A 19,873-nucleotide genomic window follows, 5' to 3' on the forward strand; every position below is an offset into this window, starting at 1 on the left:
TTGTCATAGCTGTACCAAGACGTCCAACTATGAGCAAGCATGAAAGCACTTATACACAGCTTGGAGAGAACAATACAAATTGGTCTCCTTTCCACAAACACATACATTGTCGGTGATTTCAACATGTCCTACGAAACAAATGACAAGACAAGTTGTACTCTGCAACAGTTCATGTCGGCCCACAACTTGCACCAAATAATCAAGCAACCAACAACAATCCATGGGTTGACAATTGACCACATCTGCACGAACATCCCCCACCACATAAAATCCACAAGCGGCTGCAACTACGTTAACTGGTCAGACCACTTCACACTGTACACAACCATCCCGACATTGCAATAAGAACTACTCTTTCTCATCCAAACACTTCAAAAGGGAGGCCTCATGAATATAATAATTCTTGTTTGTGTGTGTGTGTGTGTGGGGGGGGGGGGGGGCTGGAGATGTGTTGTTTCCCCCGCAAATTGAGCTCAAACTGACCCCCCACACACTCCCCACCCCCCCTCCTTGCGCTCTCTGTCCCTCAATCGCCGTCCTCGGGGTCCCCCTTCCTCTCCGCTCTTTGTAGTGTTCCTGCCCAATTCCCCCGTCGTTTAGTGCTTCTTGGGCCGATTTCGAATTGTGTGAGAGAACCGCGTTGAGACCTGATATAGCACAAGGAGCTGGCAGAGAGAGAGAGAGAGAGAGAGAGAGAGAGAGTCTCCTTACAGCAGCTTCCTTCAATAGCTTCGTAAGCTTCCGCTCTGGTTTCTGTTCGCCTTGGTTGAGAGAGAGAGAGAGAGAGAGAGAGAGAGAGAGAGAGAGAGTCTCCTTATAGCAGCCTTCAATAGCTTCGTAAGCTTCCGCTCTGGTTTCTGTTCGCCTTGAACCATCGGCTTCGGCTTTGAATTCCCCCCCTGATCGGCTTCGGCTTCGGCTTCCGCTCCAGACAAAATTGGAAGCTCTGGAGTGGAACTATCCTTCTACCGAGGCATTTCCTCAAAAGACTCGATCAATCTTGGGAAGATGCCGCGGAGCGATTCTCGACATTGATCGGTAGAGCTGTCCCTTAAAGATCAGATCTTTCTAAATGCGCAGTTCAAACATGGAATTGGCTGAGGTGCAGAGAGAGAGAGAGAGAGAGAGAGAGAGAGAGAGAGAAAGAGAGTTTAAATGGAAAGAAATATTAAACAGAGCCTTTTATCGATGCAGCAGGGAGGTGAAGAAATGAGTTGTTTTGGTAAATGGGATTGTTGCCGTGCCGGAGGCTGCGCGAAGGGCAGGTGCGTAGTCGTGAATTTTTGCGTCAGTGATGAGGCGATCTGGCTTTATTCTTCTACCTATGTATTTGGTATCTATAGACTATGAGATTCACATAGAGCGGATCATGTACAGCAAAGTTCTTGATCTCTACTACGGATTTACAAACACGTGTTAACAGCTTTTGATTGGAAAGACCAATTGTTCGAATGTAGGACGCCATGACTGATGAGAATATCACGTGTTCAGAGATCTAGCCTCACTGGAAGTCAACTATGATGTAGCGCGTTACATTTAGATCTGTTTGATGGTTGCTGATTTGGAAGTTCTTTTGAATTCAGCTATTACGATCGCAGAGCTTCCACAAACAAGAAGACGAACCACTGGCGAATATTTTCGTTAAAAGAGCTGCATGCAGCCACCAATAACTTCAATTATGATAACAAGCTTGGGGAAGGAGGATTCGGAAGTGTATATTGGGGCCAACTGTGGGATGGATCTCAGGCAAGTGTCTTTTCATCGTGATTATGAGTACATTCTTTGATTCATTTTGTGCTGGGTAAGTTGCGCATTTATCTTTGCATCTGAATAGACCGGAGCTTTTCCAGTTCATACCCTGGACCTCGTGCTTATGTTCAAGGTGGTTTTTGTGGTGACTTGCCGGCACACCACACCTCATAATTTGATGTAATACTCTGCCAAGGTGGCTGTTTGGGTCCCATTGGTCAGTTCTAGAGGAGAGCCTAATAATTTTTTGCCGAAAAAACAGTGCTAATTATATTACTTCGAGAACAAGATACAAGAGGTCAGCATTGTAGCTGACGGGCTGCGTTCCCAAATCGGACGCAGCCCAAAAAGGTAACAAAAAGTAAAGCTCTCTCTCACGGAGGGATAAGGCGAGTGTGAATGAACAGCCAGAGAGGTGGTGAGTAGCGCCACCGAAGGCCCTGCGAAGTCTGCTCGAAGAAGAGGCCCTGTGTGTCCCAAACCCGGAGGAAGCGTCTCCGCTTCTCCCGGCCGGCCCGGGAGTCCCCCTGTATCTGGTCCCACTGGCCTCTGAGGGTATGAATAATCTCGCTCCAAATATCAGTCATGATTTGGGCAGTCGATAAGGAGGTGCCACCGAGGATCTGCGCGCAGCGCGAGGTCCAAATGTGCCATCCTGTGATGCTGCTAATAATCTCCCAGACTGGCTGCCTCTCCTGAGCTCCTGTATCAGCCTCTGCTAGGTGCTGCGGGATACTCTCGAGCGGCCCCCACGTCCCCTGTGTGATAAGGAATGTGGGGTCCTGCTGACATGCCTCGAATAAGTGATGAAACCAGGTGCGGTGCTGCACCAACAGAACGCGCCCCAAGTGATCAATCCTAGCTCCGGTGCTGCGCGAGTAAGAATCCCGAAAGTCCACCTCCACACTTCCTGGGCGCGAGTGCAACTCCACAGGCAGTGTTTTGGTGACTCCTCCTCCTCATGACAGATCTGACAACGTCCGTCCTGGCCTATCTGCCGCAACCAGCTCCCCACTGGAAGACCTTTGTGGGCAAGAAGCCACAGGAAGTAGGAGATCTTCCGCGGCCGCCAACTCTCCCACAAGGCCTTCCAGAAGGCCTGCAAAAAGAGCCTGGAAATACCCTGTGCATACCAGCTGGGCCGCTGGGTGGGGGGGCGGCTCTGCATCCTCCCAAGAACTCGCCTGCCCAATGTCGTGCTGTAGGCAAAGAAAGAGGTCTGTCACAATCTCTGGCCATCTCCACTCTACTGGGTCCCAATTCCCCCACTGAGAGCACGCCCCGGGGTCTGTGAGAAAACCAACTGATTTGTTCCAGTTGATTTTCGCACCGGCAGCCGAACAGAAGATCTCTAGGGCCAACCTCACCCTCTCCAGCATCATCTCATCATCCTGGACATACAGTGCTGTGTCATCCGCATACTCCGAATCTAGGAGCTCCGTGTCCTCCCGGAGTGGGAGGCGAACACCCTTGAGCCCAGTAGATCTCGCCCGAAGGTAGTATGTCATAGCCTCAGCGAAGAAGAGAAACAGGTAAGGAGCCAGGGGGCAGCCCTGACGCACTGATCTCTCCAGACGAAAACGCTCACCCATCCTGTCGCCAATGATGACCCTGCTAGAAGCTGTCCTGTACAACGCTGAAATACCCTGAATCCATCCTGCTGGGAAACCTAGTCGCTCCAGAGTCCCCTCCAGAAAGGACCAGTCCACTCGATCGTAGGCCTTCTCAAAGTCGAGAAGTAGGATGGCTAGGTGTGACCCACTGTGCTGAGCCCACTCCGCTGCCTCTGAGAAGGTGAAGACATTATCCAGGATACTGCGATCCTGGACAAAGCCTGTCTGAGTGTCATGAATGAGGTCTGGAAGTAGAGGCCGAACTCTGGCGCTGATCATCTTGGCAAGGATTTTGTAAGCAGTGGTAAGCAGGGTGATCGGGCGCCACTGACGGATCTCTTGTCTATCTCCTCCCTTCGGGATGAGGCAAATCAGTCCCGAGGAGAGGCTCTCTGGCATATAACCGCTGCTGAAAATCCTCTGAAGAGCTGCTAGGAGGGGCTGATGGATCTGATCCCAGAAGGAGGTGAAGAATGCTCGGGATAGCCCATCCTCGCCCGGGCACTTCTGCCCGTCGATGGCCATCAAGGCCTCCAACATCTCGTCCGTAGTGAACGGTGCCAACAACGTCGCCTGCATGCTGGGCTGGACCAGGGATGGAATGTGCCTCCACACCTCCTCCCGGGAGCGTCGAGTGCGAGGGGCAAGCGGCTCCTGCTGGAAAAGAGTCCTATAGAAGTCGGTAGCCAACCCCAAGACCTCACCTGGATCCGTAACAATGTGCCCCTCTGCTGTCCTGAGACTCTGGAGCTGATCACCTGCTGCTCTCTGGCCATGCGTCCTGAAGAACTCCCTGCTCATCCGGTCACCCTTTCGAGCCCAGAAGGAGAGGGAGGCGTGATAGGAAAACTCTGACCGACGCTGGAGGGTCTCCTCAAGAAGGGCTCTGGCTCGAAGGGCCTGGATCCGAAGCTCCTCCGAGCCCGGGGCTGCCTGCTGGAGTCGCTGAATGGAGGCGAGGTCCCTCCGAAGAGCTCTCTCTCTGCCCCACCACTCCTGTCGAACGTGTAGGGCTGCGAGCTGGCAAATCTGGCTGGACTCCTGCAAAGCCAGCGCCACCGAATCAACCAGATCCGCGCACTCGCCCCAATCTCTGTCCCATAGACTGCAGATACTGCTGCGCACGTCCACCCTCGAGAAAATGGAGTCGGGAATCCGGCATGAACGGGGGGGAAGGGCCTGGGCTGCCGAGTCTAAAGATAGGAGCGCAGGCGCATGGTCGGAAAGTGTCATCCCTGGAACTATACCCGCCTGACCGCCTCTGCTAATGGCCCAATCACTGACATAAAATCTATCCAGCCTCTCCAGGAGTCTGCCTCCTTCCCTGCAGAAGCCCCACGAGAAGTCCAGGCTCCCGTGCCAACGTCGGAAGGACGGGTCTCTCCAACTGTCCCTACCTCCTGTCGCGAAGATGAAAGAGTCCCAAGCAGACTGCTCTGCCTGAGCCATACCTGTAAACTCCGGACCTCTGCCCTGCTGGTCCTCCAAGGTCTCCAGATTGTTGAAGTCGCCTCCAACAATCCAGGAATCCATGTCTGGAAGAATCCCTGTAAGTGTCCTCCAGAAGGTGGCTCTGCACCGGAGGTCTGTGGGAGCATAAATGTTGAGGATTCCTATTTTGGAACCCTCCAGTTCCAGGCTTACCCAAAGGGCCCAGCCTGGGATCAACGTGCCATGACCGAAAACTCCCTGGGCTAGCTGCTCGCACACGGAAGTACAGACACCTCCACTCCTCCCCTGTGCGCCGATCGAGGGCTCCCAATAAGTGTGGGAACGTCCAGGGAGAACCTTCCTGCAGCTACGAGAATGAGCCGCAGAAAGCTTGTGCTCCTGGAGCAGAAGTACATCCAAACGACCAATCACTGCTGGCTGAAGTTCCTGTCGCAAAATGAGCTTCGTGGGACCACGGGTGCCAGAAGAGTGAAACCCGTTCACATTCTAGGATACGAGGTGTAGGCTCATGGTGAGGAATGGGAGGCTGCGAACAACTGTCTGCTCGCGGTCGAAGTCGATGAAGAAGCTGACATTTCGGAGTGGAGGCGCTGCCGCTTATGAGAAGGTTTGGAGGGGGAGGCGGGGTCGTCCTGCCCGTTCTTCAACACCTTCAGCAGGGCGAGAGGCCTTTGGTGCCATGAGCAAATGCTTTCTCGAGCCAGCTCGAGATCTCTGAAGTAGTCATCCCGTAGAAGGCTCGGAGTTTCTGAGGGGACCAGGCTCTGACATCCTGGGGGAGGGGCCATGATAGGGGAGGCCTGAGGAGCGTTTGGCGGCGCAACGCCACCGCAGGTGCACATCGCCCTCGGACCACTGAATCTCGAGAAGCTGCCCACCGGACGGGCCTATCCAGGAGCAAACCTGAGCGTGCGTCTGCTCTCTGAGAGCCTCCCAGACCGAGTCGTCTGTCCAGGTCTCGGTGCCGTCGCTGAGGAACGTGAAAGCAAAGCTAGGGCCGTCCCTAGGGGCCAAGGCGGCAATCTTCCCATCCGCCCCTTTGTAAGAAATCCTAGATTTACTATATTTAGAACTGTGCTAAGGAACAGAAAAGAGACTGAGATGGCAGAGAGCAAAGGAATAACTGTATTGCTTGAATATCTGTAGGGTGGATGTGATTGTCATCCATACAATTTGGCCTCTCTTATATAGAGAGTGAAGAGTCACACATGAAAAGGTGTGTACTCCAAAGGGTATGTGCATGAAGAGGTGTGTACCCCTTGTGAAGGGTGTGACCCTTGATGAGAGGGTACATTACAATAGAAATGTCTCTTCATTAGAATGTCTCTTGTGAAGGGTTGTGCCTCATAAGGAAGTGTCCCGTCGAAAGGGCAAGTGTCCCGTCGAAAGGTCATACCCTTCCACAAGTGTCCATTCATTAAACCATCCATAAGTCTAGAAAGAGAAAGGAATACGTCACAGATCGTGACATCCCCTCCCACTCAAAAGAAGACCCTGGTGGAGATAATGAACCGATGTAGAAAATATCATGGTAGATTCTGAAAATACTGCTGTAAAAGATCAGGGTACTGCTGTAAGTCTTCATCAGACTGCCAAGTAGCATCGGAGTCGTCCAGATCTCGCCAAAGAACAAGGAATTCCGTGATAAGTCGATGTCGAGTCTCTCGCTGTCGATGGTCCAGAATACGCTCAGGAATAAGGAGAACATAATCGTCTTCAATTTCTGGGACATAATCACTTGCAGGAGGAACTGCTTCATCGCCTGGAATGTACGTCTTTAGCCAAGAAATATGAAATGTTGGATGGATTTTACCCCATGATGGTGGTAATTCCAATTTATAACTTAAAGGTGAATTTTTCTTGACGATCCGGAAAGGTCCATAGTATCTGGGTCGCAACTTAGGAAACACAGACTTAACCGTCTTATAGCGATGTGGGGCTACAAATAATAGCACCATGTCACCAGTGTTAAATTCCAGGTGACGTCTATGTTTGTTGGTAGACCGTTGATACCGCTCTTGCGCTTTTCGCATATGATCCCTGACTTGCAGTAGAATGTCTTGCATTTCTTGAACCAATTGATCAGCTAGGGCCACTCGATGTTGAAGTACAAAATTTGTTGGTACAATCGGAGTGTGTCCATAAGCTGCTTGGAATGGAGTCATGCTGATGGCACTATGGAAAGAGTTATTATAAGCAAACTCGAGGAGTGGTAGATACTCTTCCCAGGCTGCGAGGCGTGACTGAACATAATGTCGAAGCATTTCTTCCAGAACTTGGTTGACTCTTTCAGTCTGTCCATCTGATTCTGGGTGGTAAGCTGAACTGAACAGTAGAGTTGTACCCAAAGATTCGAACAGTGAAATCCAAAAGTGACTGGTAAACTTAGGATCTCTGTCGGATATGATATTCTTGGGTAATCCATGGTGTCGGAAGATGTGTTGTATAAAGAGTTTGGCTATGTCCGGGGCCTGTGCACTGCTTTTGCAAGCAACAAAGTGTGCCATTTTGGACAAGCGATCAACAATTACCATAATCTGAGTATTACCTCTGGAGGATCGCGGTAGTGTTGTAATGAAATCCATGGAAATACTTTCCCACCTTTCAGTTGGAACTGGAAGAGGGTGAAGAAGTCCTGTTGGAAGTCGTCGACTTGCTTTCATTTGTTGACATGATAGACAAGATGTAACCATGTTGATGACATCTCTTTTCATCTGAGGCCAGTAGTATGTTGCACTGAGTAACCGATAAGTCTTATTGATGCCTGGATGGGCAGCATAAGAAACTACATGATGCTCTTTTAACAAAAGACGTCGAACATCCTTGTCATGTGGTACACAGACGCGATCTTGATAATACAGAAGGTCGTCCGTATAAGAATAGGATGAGAAAATCTTTTGTTCGGAAATCGAAGGTTGATCTTTGGAAAGAACCTGTACTGCGGTGCCGAAGTCTTTATCATTGAAATACTTTCCTTTGAATGAATTCGGAACATCCACAGATAATGTAGAGATTACCATGGCTGATGCTAGAGGTAACCTGCTGAGAGCATCTGCAACTACATTGCGTAGTCCTGGTATGTACTCAATGGTCATGTGAAAGTTGGCCAGAAACTCAACCCAGCGTGCTTGTCGAGCATTCATGACTGGCTGAGTAAAGATATACTTGAGAGAGTGGTGGTCTGTTTTGACCACAGAGTCGGCACCCATGAGGTAATGTTTCCAAGAGCGATAAGCATGTACAACAGCAAGAAACTCCTTATCATAGACCGGATATCGGGTTTGGATATCAGAATGTTTATGGCTGTCAAAAGCAATAACTCGGCCTTCTTGCATCAAGACTGCTCCTGTAGCGATGTCGGAAGCGTCGGTCATGACCTCAAATGGAAGATTTGGGTCAGCAATAGCCATAACTGGTGTGGTAGTGAGTGCTCGCTTGAGTTGTTGGAAACTATACTCTGTTTCGGGAAGCCACTGAAAAATTGCTGTGCTTTTCAATAATTCGGACATAGGAGCTGCGATTTCGGAAAACTGATAGACCTTTGTATGGTAGAAGTTTGCCAATCCGAGAAAAGAGCGGACATCATGAACATTCTTAGGAGTAGGCCAGTTTCGGATTACCTCGACCTTCTTGGGATCCACAGAGATACCTTGAGCTGAAATAACATGTCCCAAATATTCAAGTTGGGTCTTGAAGAACTCACTCTTCTCAATGTTGATGTAGAGAGAATTTGCGCGGAGAACTTCAAAAACTTGGTGAAGATGTTGTTTGTGCTCATGTAGGGATCTACTGAAAACGAGGATGTCATCGAGGTAAACGATGACGAACTTATCGAGGAAAGGCCTGAAGATGTCGTTCATTAATGTCATGAATGTGGCCGGGGCATTGTTTAACCCAAAAGGCATGACCAAACATTCATAGTGTCCATACTTTGTTCGAAAAGCTGTCTTGTACTCATCGCCTTCTCGTATACGAATTTGATGATAACCTGAACGAAGATCAATCTTGGGGAAGTGTGTTGCATGTAGAAGTTGATCGAAAAGGTCATCAATGCGAGGCAATGGATACTTGTTTTTGATAGTGAGCTTGTTGAGGGCTCGGTAGTCGATGCAGAGGCGCATAGACTTGTTCTTTTTTTCCACAAGTAATACAGGAGATCCGAAAGGGCTGCGACTGGGCCGAATGTGACCTTTGTCGAGTAGCTCGGTGACCTGTCTTTGGATTTCTGCATTTTGAGTGTGAGAAACCCGATAAGGAGGCTTCGACGGTGGATTACTGCCGGGAATAAGTTCGATTGGGTGATCCACTGGTCGTCGAGGTGGTAACTGCTTTGGCAATTCCTGTGGAAAAAGATCCAGGTAAGGCTGGAAAAAAGGTTGGTTGAGGTATTCAGGAGGATCCTTTGTTGGTGTCTCCTCGACTGCCGTAACCAACAGAAGTGAAGTCTTTGCTTGGCGTTTACGAACCCACTTCTTTACTTGTAGGGCAGAGGCAACTGGGGTTGAAGGAGAATCCCTAGAACCAGTTAGCTCAATAAGTTTTCCCTGGTGGACAAACTGGATAGTATGGCTGCGAAAGCTGATTGATGGATCATAGTCGTAGAGCCATTGTTGTCCGAGTATGACATCGTACCGAGAAAGAGGCATAATGTCGAAGTTCAACTTGTCCGTATAATGTTGGATGCGAAAAGACAAGTTTTTAATCCTGGTGTTGCACAAGAAAGTTGTTCCATTTGCGAGTTCAATCTGATAGTCCATGAGGCTAGGACTGGTGGTCAACCGAAGTTTATCGACCACAGAACTGGCTAGGAAATTATGAGAACAGCCACTGTCGATGAGGATGGTGACCGTTGTTCCACGAATCGATCCTTGAACACAAAGTACTTGAGTGGCCAGGGAAGGTTCGGGGTTGCTGGCAAGGCTCAGGTGGATGGTATTTGCCATTCGAACAGCTTTGCCTTTCTTGTCTTGTGCTGAGGTAGCATCTTCTTTTGGGGAAGTACTAGATTCCATATTAGAATTTTGCTTTGGTCGCTTGGGACAATCGAACCATCTATGGTCGCCTATACAGATGGTACAAAGTCCTTTTGAGCTGGAGTTGTTCTTCTTGTCAGTGGCCGCACCTTTATGTTGGGGCTGTCGGTAATGACTTTGTGAAGAAGAAGAAACACGATCCTTAGGGGACTGCTTCTGTTGGGATCCAGCAAATGATTTCTGAGGCTTCTGGGGATCTTGAGACTGTCGCTGACCTTGATTACCGAAGTTTTTGCGAAACCTGGTATTATCTTGAGGGCGAGCACCTTTGGCCGTAGGAGAGTTCTGTGTGCGAGTAGCACTCTGCTTCCCTGTGTTGAGGAAATCTGTAATGCGCTCTGCGTAAGCAATAGCGCCATCTGTGGTGGTAATATTGGCTTTAAGAACATCAATGCGTAACGAGGGTTGTAGGCCTGAGATGAAAGCATGAAGGCGATCATCCTCAGTTAAACCATCAATCTCTAGTACCAATGTGGTGAACTGAGAGATATAAGAAGACAGGGAACCCGTTTGCTCCAACTGTCGAAGTTTTGATCGTGCTTGGAAGTCCGCATTGGCAGGTACAAACTGCTTACGGAGCACGTGTTCAAAACGTTCCCAAGTTAACACACTTTTTCCGTCCTTTAAGCGTCTTTGCCACCATAGAAATGCTGTATCCTTCAGGAGGGAGGCTGCCAAGGCGATCTTTTTGCCTTCCGTGAGGTCAACAGTGTCAAAATACATGCGCATTTTAGCGAGCCATTGGTCAACAGTTCGGCGATTACGTTGACCAGTGTAGGCTTCCGGAAGTTTGACGTCAAGTCGTTTTGTTTTGGAAGCTTGAAGTAATCGATAGAGAGTACGCAGTTCAGTATTTTCTACCTCGGGAGGGAAAGAATCCGCATCGTCGTCGGGTTGCGTCACGTCGTCCTCTGTATGTGTTGGACTTCGAGAATCTTGGAGTTGTTGAACTTTTTGAACCAGGTCGGAGATGCTGTCCTGAAGCTGAGATATTTGAAGTTGCAATAGAGATTCACTTTGGGTGTTGCCTTCAGGGGTCTTTTTGGGACTTGATTCTTTAATCTCGGGAGAGGCTTCACGCGAGCGGTGCGACATGTCGGAAATCCCTGTGATGGAGGCACGAACTTGCGCTCTAGTTTGTACCATCCCTGAAAGAGGATTCGGGCTGCTCCCTGAGGTTGCTCATATTGGAGGGGGCAGGCGAGGCAGGATGGAACCACCCGTGGAAATCTGGTAAGGGAGGTCCTGTCGGAGGTAACACTGGAGATTCTGAGAAAGGTGTTACTGCTCGTGATAAGACAGGGGTAGGTAGCAGAGTCCACGGATCTGAAAAAGGGTAAGGAGCTGCTGTCGGAAGAGGAGGATATCCAGGAGAGGGAGTGCCTTCAGGATGTAAATACTGACTGGGAGAAGGTACACCCTGTAGAGGAGGATATCGGGGAGCTGAAGGAGGTGGAGAGTACCCTGGGGATGCCGAAGGTGAAGGGTAGAACTCTCTCCAAAAATGAACAGCAAACTCCTGAGGAATATCGTGTTCCGGATATCTTCGTGTCTCGTGGAACACAACCTGTACTGTGCTGAGGAAATAATGTAATTGAGGTGCCTCACGCAGAAGGTAGAGGATGTGATCCAAGTCACTCGGAGGGCACGTGACACAGAAGACCCAAGATGCAAAGGCTCCAAAATGGGCTGGCTGTGCAATTTGAACACGATATTGTGTAGTAGCAGGTGCCTGAGGTGTCCTTGAATGGCCGGGTGAATTACCAGGGGTTTCCATGCTTTAATGTGGATTCTTTCATTTGCTGTAATTTGTTAAAAAGAATCCTTAAAAGCAGATTGGAAAGACTCCACCTGGCAATACTTTAATCTGCCAAATGATTGCATAGAAGAAGGCTGCAAATCGTTGTCCGGAGGTCCATGTTGCAGTGTTTTGTGAGGAGTGCTCGAGGCTGGTCTGGTCCGGGCTGTCAACGGGCTTTCTTCATTGCGAGAAAAGGCAACTGGTGCTGAATTGGCAAGGTGAAAACATGGCGAAACAAGGAAAGGCAGCAGCCTGTCAGGAAATCGGGTAGTCAGGGCTGCAATGGCAAGGCCTGGGGTTCAAATAGCGAGGGGGGGCTGTCAGGAAACAGGGACTGGCAGCGCCGGGAACCGGGACTTGGCAGTGCAGGCTGATGACAGCGGTGCTGATCGTACGGCTGTACGGTACAGGCTGTACGGAAGTACCGTACAGACTGTACGGTCGAAATTGCGCAGGCTGGTGGCGAGTAATGGCGCAGAGCTGCGGCAGTACGGCACAGGGCTGCGATGGTATGGCGCAGGGCTGATGCAGGGGTGCGCAGGAAGATCCGGACTGTGCAGGGCTGGCTTACGCAGGAAAGTACGGAATGATGGCGCAGGCTGATGGCGAGTGCGTCAGGCTGTACGGACAGCGCAGGGATTTACTCGAAATCCGTACGAATTGTACGGAACAGGCGTCGAAAGCTTGCGCAGGCTGCGAGAAAATTCGTACGGCCGTTGTTTGGTATCCGTATTGGCTGGAAAGGTACGCCCTTTCGTTGGGCTGCCTAAGGGCTATTTGCCCCAAATTAATTTGGGGGTTAAGTTAACCCTAGGGAAGTTAGGGTAACCTAGGGTTAGGGGATGGGTTTAATTTTTATCCCTTTTTACCCCTCTAGGTTCCCTTTTGTAGGTACTTGGGCCTAGGAGGTGTGCCTATTCGAAGGGGTGTGACCCTTGGAATAGGTGCACCTGTTCATGAGGGGATATGTCCCTATTGTCAAAAGGGATGCGACCCTGCATGAATAGGTATGTCCCTTTGCCCACGATGGGGTATGTCCCATGAGTGAGGAGTCGAGACTCGTCACCAAAAGGTGTGTCCCATGGTGGAAAAGGCGCGTCCCTTGGTTTTGGGACAACCCAAGCACCTTAAAGGACACGATTTTAGTCGTGTCCATTCACATCAACTTGTGATGTGAGGGGGATGGAGAGGCCAGGATGAGTTTAGGCGTTTAAAAATTTTACGCTCATCCTCTCCATCTCTTCCATGCACTATGTGCACGGATGTCCTTCTAGCGGCAGAAAATGTATCAGATCAGCGCTAGAAGGTGAGGGGCATTTCCTATAGGCAGGAGCGAATTTTGCTCTGATACCACTGTAAGAAATCCTAGATTTACTATATTTAGAACTGTGCTAAGGAACAGAAAAGAGACTGAGATGGCAGAGAGCAAAGGAATAACTGTATTGCTTGAATATCTGTAGGGTGGATGTGATTGTCATCCATACAATTTGGCCTCTCTTATATAGAGAGTGAAGAGTCACACATGAAAAGGTGTGTACTCCAAAGGGTATGTGCATGAAGAGGTGTGTACCCCTTGTGAAGGGTGTGACCCTTGATGAGAGGGTACATTACAATAGAAATGTCTCTTCATTAGAATGTCTCTTGTGAAGGGTTGTGCCTCATAAGGAAGTGTCCCGTCGAAAGGGCAAGTGTCCCGTCGAAAGGTCATACCCTTCCACAAGTGTCCATTCATTAAACCATCCATAAGTCTAGAAAGAGAAAGGAATACGTCACAGATCGTGACACTGAGGCTGTGAAGGGCGGGCTACCGTTGAAGAAGAAGCTCTCCCAGGACCCTGGGGCGGCTGCCTGTCAGGTCTCTGAGGTGCTGCTGCAGGAAGGGTAACCTCTGCCTCCTTGCCTTTATCCGAAATCTTCTTGTTCTTTCCTCTTTTCCTTCTAACCTCAGTCCAACCGCCCACTAACTCTGGGCCGGACTCCGGCTGCCTCGGCTCCTCCTGACGTGGCTGTCCGGAGGGGGGGGTGGGGGCGGAGGGGGCGGGGGCGGGGGAGGCCGAGAAGAGTTGGCGAAATGTGGACAAGCAGCCGCCAAGTGCCCAAAGCCGTGGCACCTCAGGCACTGGCCTGGCTATCTGGTGACTACCATGCTCTGGGTGATGCTGTCGGCATCTGTCACGATCTCGATCACTGCAGGGAGAGTCGCAGGATCCGCCACAGCCACACGGACTCGGGGGGCTCCTGCCGTAGTCACCGCGTCGGCGAAAGTGTCGTGCATAACCCAGCCAAAATGGGAGCCCAGGTCCCTGACAATCGGCCGCAGCTCAGCAGCAAGACCTGGAAAAACTAGCGTCACTGGATGGCGAGGTATACGGAACCGAACATCAAAATCCGCTGCGCTGAATCCACGGTACCACGGGACTATCATGATAATCTTTCCATCCACCGACGTGGGGGAACCAGCAATCAGGTTGCTCGCAGCTTTCTCATTGGAGAGTTTGAGCCAGAAGATGCCCCTTCCCATAAGGGCCACCTCCTCAATATGGCCATCCTCTAGCATGAGAGTGGACTGGAGCCAGTCCCTAATGGCTGATCTGGAGGGAGAGTGTCCAATGACTCTGCCGTAAACAGAGGTACGGGCAAAGTCATTGGCAACCTCCTGAACCCGAGATGATTGTTGCTCTGTCAGGATAACGCGGTAGGCATCTGGAGAGGGAGGGGCCGACTGGGCCTCCGGTTCCGGGCAGGGAGCCGCCATACCGCCAAGACAAACTGTGAGCTTCCGATGAAGAAAAGGCTGCCACCCAAAAAGGGGGGATAGAAGCGGGAGGGTGGAGCCTGGGTGTGAAGAGGACGGTTGCGGAGGCAGAAGGCGGGGAGAATGGAGGGCGGAGGACGGAGGAGGCGAAGCGGAAGGCCGGGAGGTGAAGGTGACGCGGGGTGGGAGAGTGGGGACGGAGAGCGGGTGAAGTGAGGAGGAGGCGGGAGCGGGGGGAAGGCGGGGCGGGGCGGGAGGGCGGGAGGTGGCGGGGTGGTAGTACTCCATCAAAACTTAATTTCTGAGGATTTTGTCTCTGTAACCTAATATCTTTTCTGGTATATACTCTGTCTATTCCGATTCATCAATGGGAGGCAATTCTGCAATAACTGGAATATGACCCTCCTCATCATCACTAGCATCATATGTCATCAAAGTAAAAAACAAAATCCGGCCCAGTGTCATGGGTGACCAGGTGACCGATGAGACAATGGTAGTATAAAGTCAGAAATAGCACACTTTCGTCTATCTCTGGGTGCTGCTCGGTGTGATCTCTTGGCAAAAGCTTTGCGTCGGACCAGGAATACTATAACCTGTGTCGGTCGTGCTCAACCCTGAACACGGAGGGGATGTCTCCAAGTATAATCTATGTGTCTGTCCTCTGCCGGTTGTCACATGCACCCCCGCACTTGGGTGCAAAGTGACACATTGACTACATCGACAAGTGTGTAATAGTTTCGTAATAGGATTTTGTTGTATTCTGTGACCCCTTGTTCAGGGACAGTCAGGCACAAGCTACATAAGTCAGTCTCTCAGCCTTAGGTCAAGTCAGAAGATCAGTCCTTGTTCACCAGTACCCATTGGAGAACCGTAGGGTAGTGTTTCCGTCTTAGGTTTAGGGATATGTTTAGGTCCAGCCTAGGATAGGAGCCCTTCTAGGTACCCTTAGGGTTGGAACAAATGAAGAGAATGGTAGGGGAAGGGCTGCCTTTATAGGCTATCCTGCACCCCTCCCTATGGCTGCCATTTATGGGGCCTAGGGCTGCCTTTATGGGGCCAAGGGACCAGCCAACCAGCTCCACAAGCCCTATAAATAGGGGGCCTCCAGCCCTCTTTCCTCATTCAGTTCTCCCAGCACTTCAGCCTCCTACAGCTCCTCCTCAGCCCCCTCTGAACAGCCTGACACTCACCCTCAGTGGCCCTCTGACCAGCCTCAGCCTTTGGCTTCAGTTCAGCCGTCTGGGAAGGTGTTCACGCAGCGCATCAGATGGGGAGTCGGGACAGCGAACGGAGTAAGGTTTGGGGTCTGTTTCAGCAGCTCTATGAGGCACTAGCTACGCGGGTCCATTCTTATTTCCCAAAGACGGAGCAGTTTGGGTTGCTAGGGCAAAGCCTTGCATGGTATCCACCTAGCAACGGGTTTAGAAGAGGGGGATGTCACATGCATCAGGGTGGTAGTGACAACAACTGGTTGCACACTCACCATCTCGCTGTACCCCAATGCACATATTTGCAATGTTTTAAGGCCCCAAAGGGCAGCACCAAGAGTAGGAAGTGGGCTGGGGGATGCGCTTTTTGTAGGCAGCCTCAAGAAGCTCAGGAGCCAGGTGGCTCACGTACACCGAGCCAAGAGCACGGTCAAAATAGATCTAAACGTGAGTGGGTGGTGGCCCTTCTCATGGCTAGTATGGCATTTAATATACAGAAGGTAAGGTATGAGTGGTCGGCTCCGAGTGGAGGAGGAGGCACAATAAAATCATGTATCCATGGGGCAAAGCTAGTGGACTGATCAGGTAGTCCACCCTACTACTCCCCCCTCCATGTGGGAAACAAGTGAACCCGCCAGATGATGGCCATCTTCGGAGACCGCTTTATATGATCAAGTCATGTATAGCCTCCAACTCAAGTAGATGCCTCCTATATGTTGTCACTGGTGCATCTGCATCTGCATCTGCTAACTGCCTCACGATCCCCAGCTCTCCTGCATCCATCTCCAGTACTATGAGGGAATCCTCATCGAAATCTAACAGGCCGACTTGTATGTTCCAAGTACGTGCATTGAAGTCACCAAGGAGGAGAGTGTCCCTGTGTCTGGAGAACTTTGTGATGTCATCATGGATAGTCTCATATGGGTTGTGCCCGTCAATGATGACGTCTCACGCATAAGATGATGTGTCTGGGGGAAAGTAACACACTGCAATGAAGATCGGCCGTGCGTCTAGTAACTGAACACGAATCCACATGTGCCGTGCATGCTCCTCCTTTCGTATCATAGAGAGAAGGGGCCTCAGATATGACCTGAAGAGAAGAACCACACTTCCATCTTGAATCCGCGCTAACGGAAAATGAGCTACAAACTGATGAATAAATTGCAAAATTGCTGAATGATCACACTTCCGATCATACTTAATAAAATTTGGAGTGGACCGAGTGAGTGGTGTTAGCTTTGTCGATGGCGAAGCTATCGCGGAGACGACCGCTGCGCTTAAACTTGCCTGCATAGCGGCTAACATCTGTTTGTGTTGGAGAAGCATCGCCTCTTGGTCTAGCTTTTGTTGCCTCTTTGGCTGGGCGAGCTCTGCGCGTCGCAGTGCCTCCTCATTTTTGTGTTCCTCATGCATCAACAAGAGCAGTTTTTCAAAATCTGTGGTTCTTCTTTCTTCCAACGGCTTTTTTGCTTCTTTTTCCTCCAGACGTTGTTTTGTCTGGTCCAGCTGTATTCTGCTTTCTTCCAGCTTGGATGAATGTTCTTCGAGTTGCTGCAGCAGGACCCGATTCTGCTCTAGAAGGTTCGCCATCACTTCTTGAGCATTTGGCGGAAGCGTATCTTGTTGGTAGTCTTTCTCCTCTTCAAAGTCTTCACGGTTGAAATCTTTTCCTAACCCTTCCATGGTGCTTGATTGTGTGTCCTTTCCGGATCTCAGCACAACCATACACTCGCAGTAGTGAAGCTGGATAGTGACGGAAGCTCTGGGGGACGAGCATTTTTTGAGCGAAATCTTCCGAGCGTCCGAGCGAAGGAAAAAAAAAGCTTCCAACTATGCATAAATATGGCAAAAATCGATCAGAAGAAAACATAGTTTCACTTAGAAATATGCAAAGTATTATAGCAATGCCTATTTTATACAAAAATCTTTAGGTGAATCTGTAGGAATGGTGAGAGCATAATGGGATGGCTTTTGAAGAAACCCACATGTAGAGTAGACTTCTCTATGAAAATTCCCTTATGATCCTTCTTACAACTTTTACTTAATAGGGGGTGACATTGAAAACCCTCTCTCAACCTATCTTCATGAAAGAGTTTCTTCAAAGAAAACTCATTGAAGCAAGCCATCCAGTAGTTTCGCCAGCGAAACCCCTTTGAAGCAAGTCTCCCAAGGTAGTTTCGCTGGCGAAACTACCTTGGACAGCACTTTTAAAAGTGACATAACTTTCATATCCAATGTCCAAATATAGTCATTCAACCACTCAAATTGATCGGAACACCCCATTTGAGCACATCTATGGAGTTATATTTTGGAAAATCTTTCATATATATAAAATATTACATGTATTTTATGAGAGTGATATATAAGCCCAAGTTAATACTTATTTATAGTAATTTAAACTTCTTTAGAAACATGTCCATAAATATGCTATAAAAACACTAAAAAGATATTGCCATATGATATAAATGTGTTAATAAGTAATTATATATGCATAGTATTATTACATTGAGAGTGATTATGAGGAATGTTTCTTAACGGAATCAACACTTTTTTAAGGTAATAACAGGGGTACAAAGGGATGTCTCTAAATAAGAAAATTATGTTGTGTAAAAATGAATGAGTGACTAGTCTATATATTTTTATGATAAAGGGATCTAGTTCTAGTGAAAATAAAAGTGTAAAAACCATGTTTCCTAAAGAAAAACATTTTTAAAAATCTCTTGAAAAACACGCTCGGATAAACCTGCTCATAGGTTTTTGCTCGTAAAATTGACGCATCCGGAAGCTCTGATACCAATGTAACATGCAACGGTTATCTGATCGTGTAATTCACAGCAAGACCTTCTTTAAATCTTTAGCGAGGAATGAGCGTTGTTTACCATAGAGAGAGGAAGGAGATGAGGGTAGAGAGAGAGAGTAGAGTCGACAACCGATTGGGTCCCTGTACCCACTGAGGGCCCCCTCCCCCAATCAGGGGAGAATTTGCTTTATACTTGGAGAACTGAGAAATACAAAGAACACTCTTCAAGAGAGCACGGACCATGCTTTTGAAGAGCTCACTGTGCACACGTATAGCAGACCCAAAGAGCTGAGAGGCAATGCCGACCAATACCGAGACCTTGATGCTGTCCACATTGACGATGTAGGATGCTTTTGCAAGGCAAGGAAGAGGCTTGTGCTGTCTAGCGGAATGCAGGGTTACTGCGTGAGTGAGAGAGTGAAAAGCTAGAAGTGATAGATCCTATGAGAGAACTGAGAGATGACGGAAATATAGAGCTGAGAGTGAGCTGTGTAAACTGTAAAAGAGAGCTGAGAAAGCTGAGGAAACAGTGTCCAAACCTCTCTCCGTTTGCTGGTCCAAACCTCCGACTGTTGTGCTGCCTGGTCACCTTCAGATCAGGCTCAACTGATGGCCAAGGGACTGAGGCTAGAGCAGGGCCAGATCTAAGGATCTCAGGGGCTGCACAGGAGGCTGAAGTGGAGCTGTAGGAGGACTGAAGGCAGGAGCAAACTGAATGAGAAAACAGGGCAGCCAAGGGGCCCTTTTATAGCGCTGGACTGAGCCAACCCAGTCTGTAAATAGACTGACTCAGTCTGTTTTACAGACTCAGTCTGTATTACAGATTCAGTCTGTTTTACAGACTGGCTGGCCTACAACCAGCCTATAAAAAGCCCTCCCTGGCTAATTTGCCAGGGGAGTTTTTGGGCAGCCTTTGCAGGCTGCCTTCCCTGCTTACCTGTCCAGCCTTTGGGGACCCTAAAGGGGCTCCTAACCTAGGCTAAGACCTAAACTATAAGATGGAAACACTTAACCTACTATTCTCCAGTGGGTACTAGTGAACAAGAACTGACTACTGACTTGACCTAAGGCTGAGAGACTGACCTACGTAGCTTGTGCTTGACTGTCCTTGGCATGCTAGATGATAGATTGCCACACAGGAGACATCTCATCATAAACAATAGGTATTTGCAACATGCTGATTTCAAGGCAATGGTTACTGAAGCAGCTCATTGTCTTTCCTCTAGCAGCCTTCTCAATGTTGATGGTGCCTGGGATACTTTTATTTCTAAAATGCAAGTGGTGATTAGAGTTTATGGCAAGTCTTACATGAAGACTCTGAGGGAAACCATTGCCCAGGCCAAATCTACTTGTCAAGACCTCACTGAACTCAGTCATCACCGTTCTTTGTCCTTGCATGAGCAAACAATACTATGCCAGGCCAGACATTGTCTTAAACTAAATGATCAAAGGAAACTGGCAA

General features: G+C 49.2%; 1 protein-coding gene across 5 annotated transcripts in view; it reads left to right on the forward strand.

The window, feature by feature from the left end:
* Positions 1-480: 480 nt before the first annotated feature.
* LOC147903702 (PTI1-like tyrosine-protein kinase At3g15890) overlaps positions 481-19,873 on the forward strand; it is a 45,562-nt gene continuing 26,169 nt past the window's right edge. The window contains exons 1-4 of one of the 5 annotated variants that reach the window (XM_087372561.1): positions 481-733; positions 932-1,038; positions 1,198-1,265; positions 1,584-1,746. In XM_087372561.1, coding sequence (XP_087228687.1) covers positions 1,210-1,265; positions 1,584-1,746 — 219 coding nt within the window. In that variant the 5' untranslated portion in view covers positions 481-733; positions 932-1,038; positions 1,198-1,209. Of the gene's footprint in view, positions 1,039-1,194; positions 1,266-1,583; positions 1,747-19,873 lie in introns of all 5 variants that reach the window. The other 4 variants (XM_087372562.1, XM_087372560.1, XM_087372564.1 and 1 more) reach the window with 4 other exon arrangements.

The sequence above is a fragment of the Dipteris shenzhenensis genome, chromosome 3, assembly GCF_047967505.1.
Source record: "Dipteris shenzhenensis isolate YYH24624 ecotype China chromosome 3, Dip_SZ_1.0, whole genome shotgun sequence".
NCBI classification, from domain to species: domain Eukaryota; kingdom Viridiplantae; phylum Streptophyta; class Polypodiopsida; order Gleicheniales; family Dipteridaceae; genus Dipteris; species Dipteris shenzhenensis.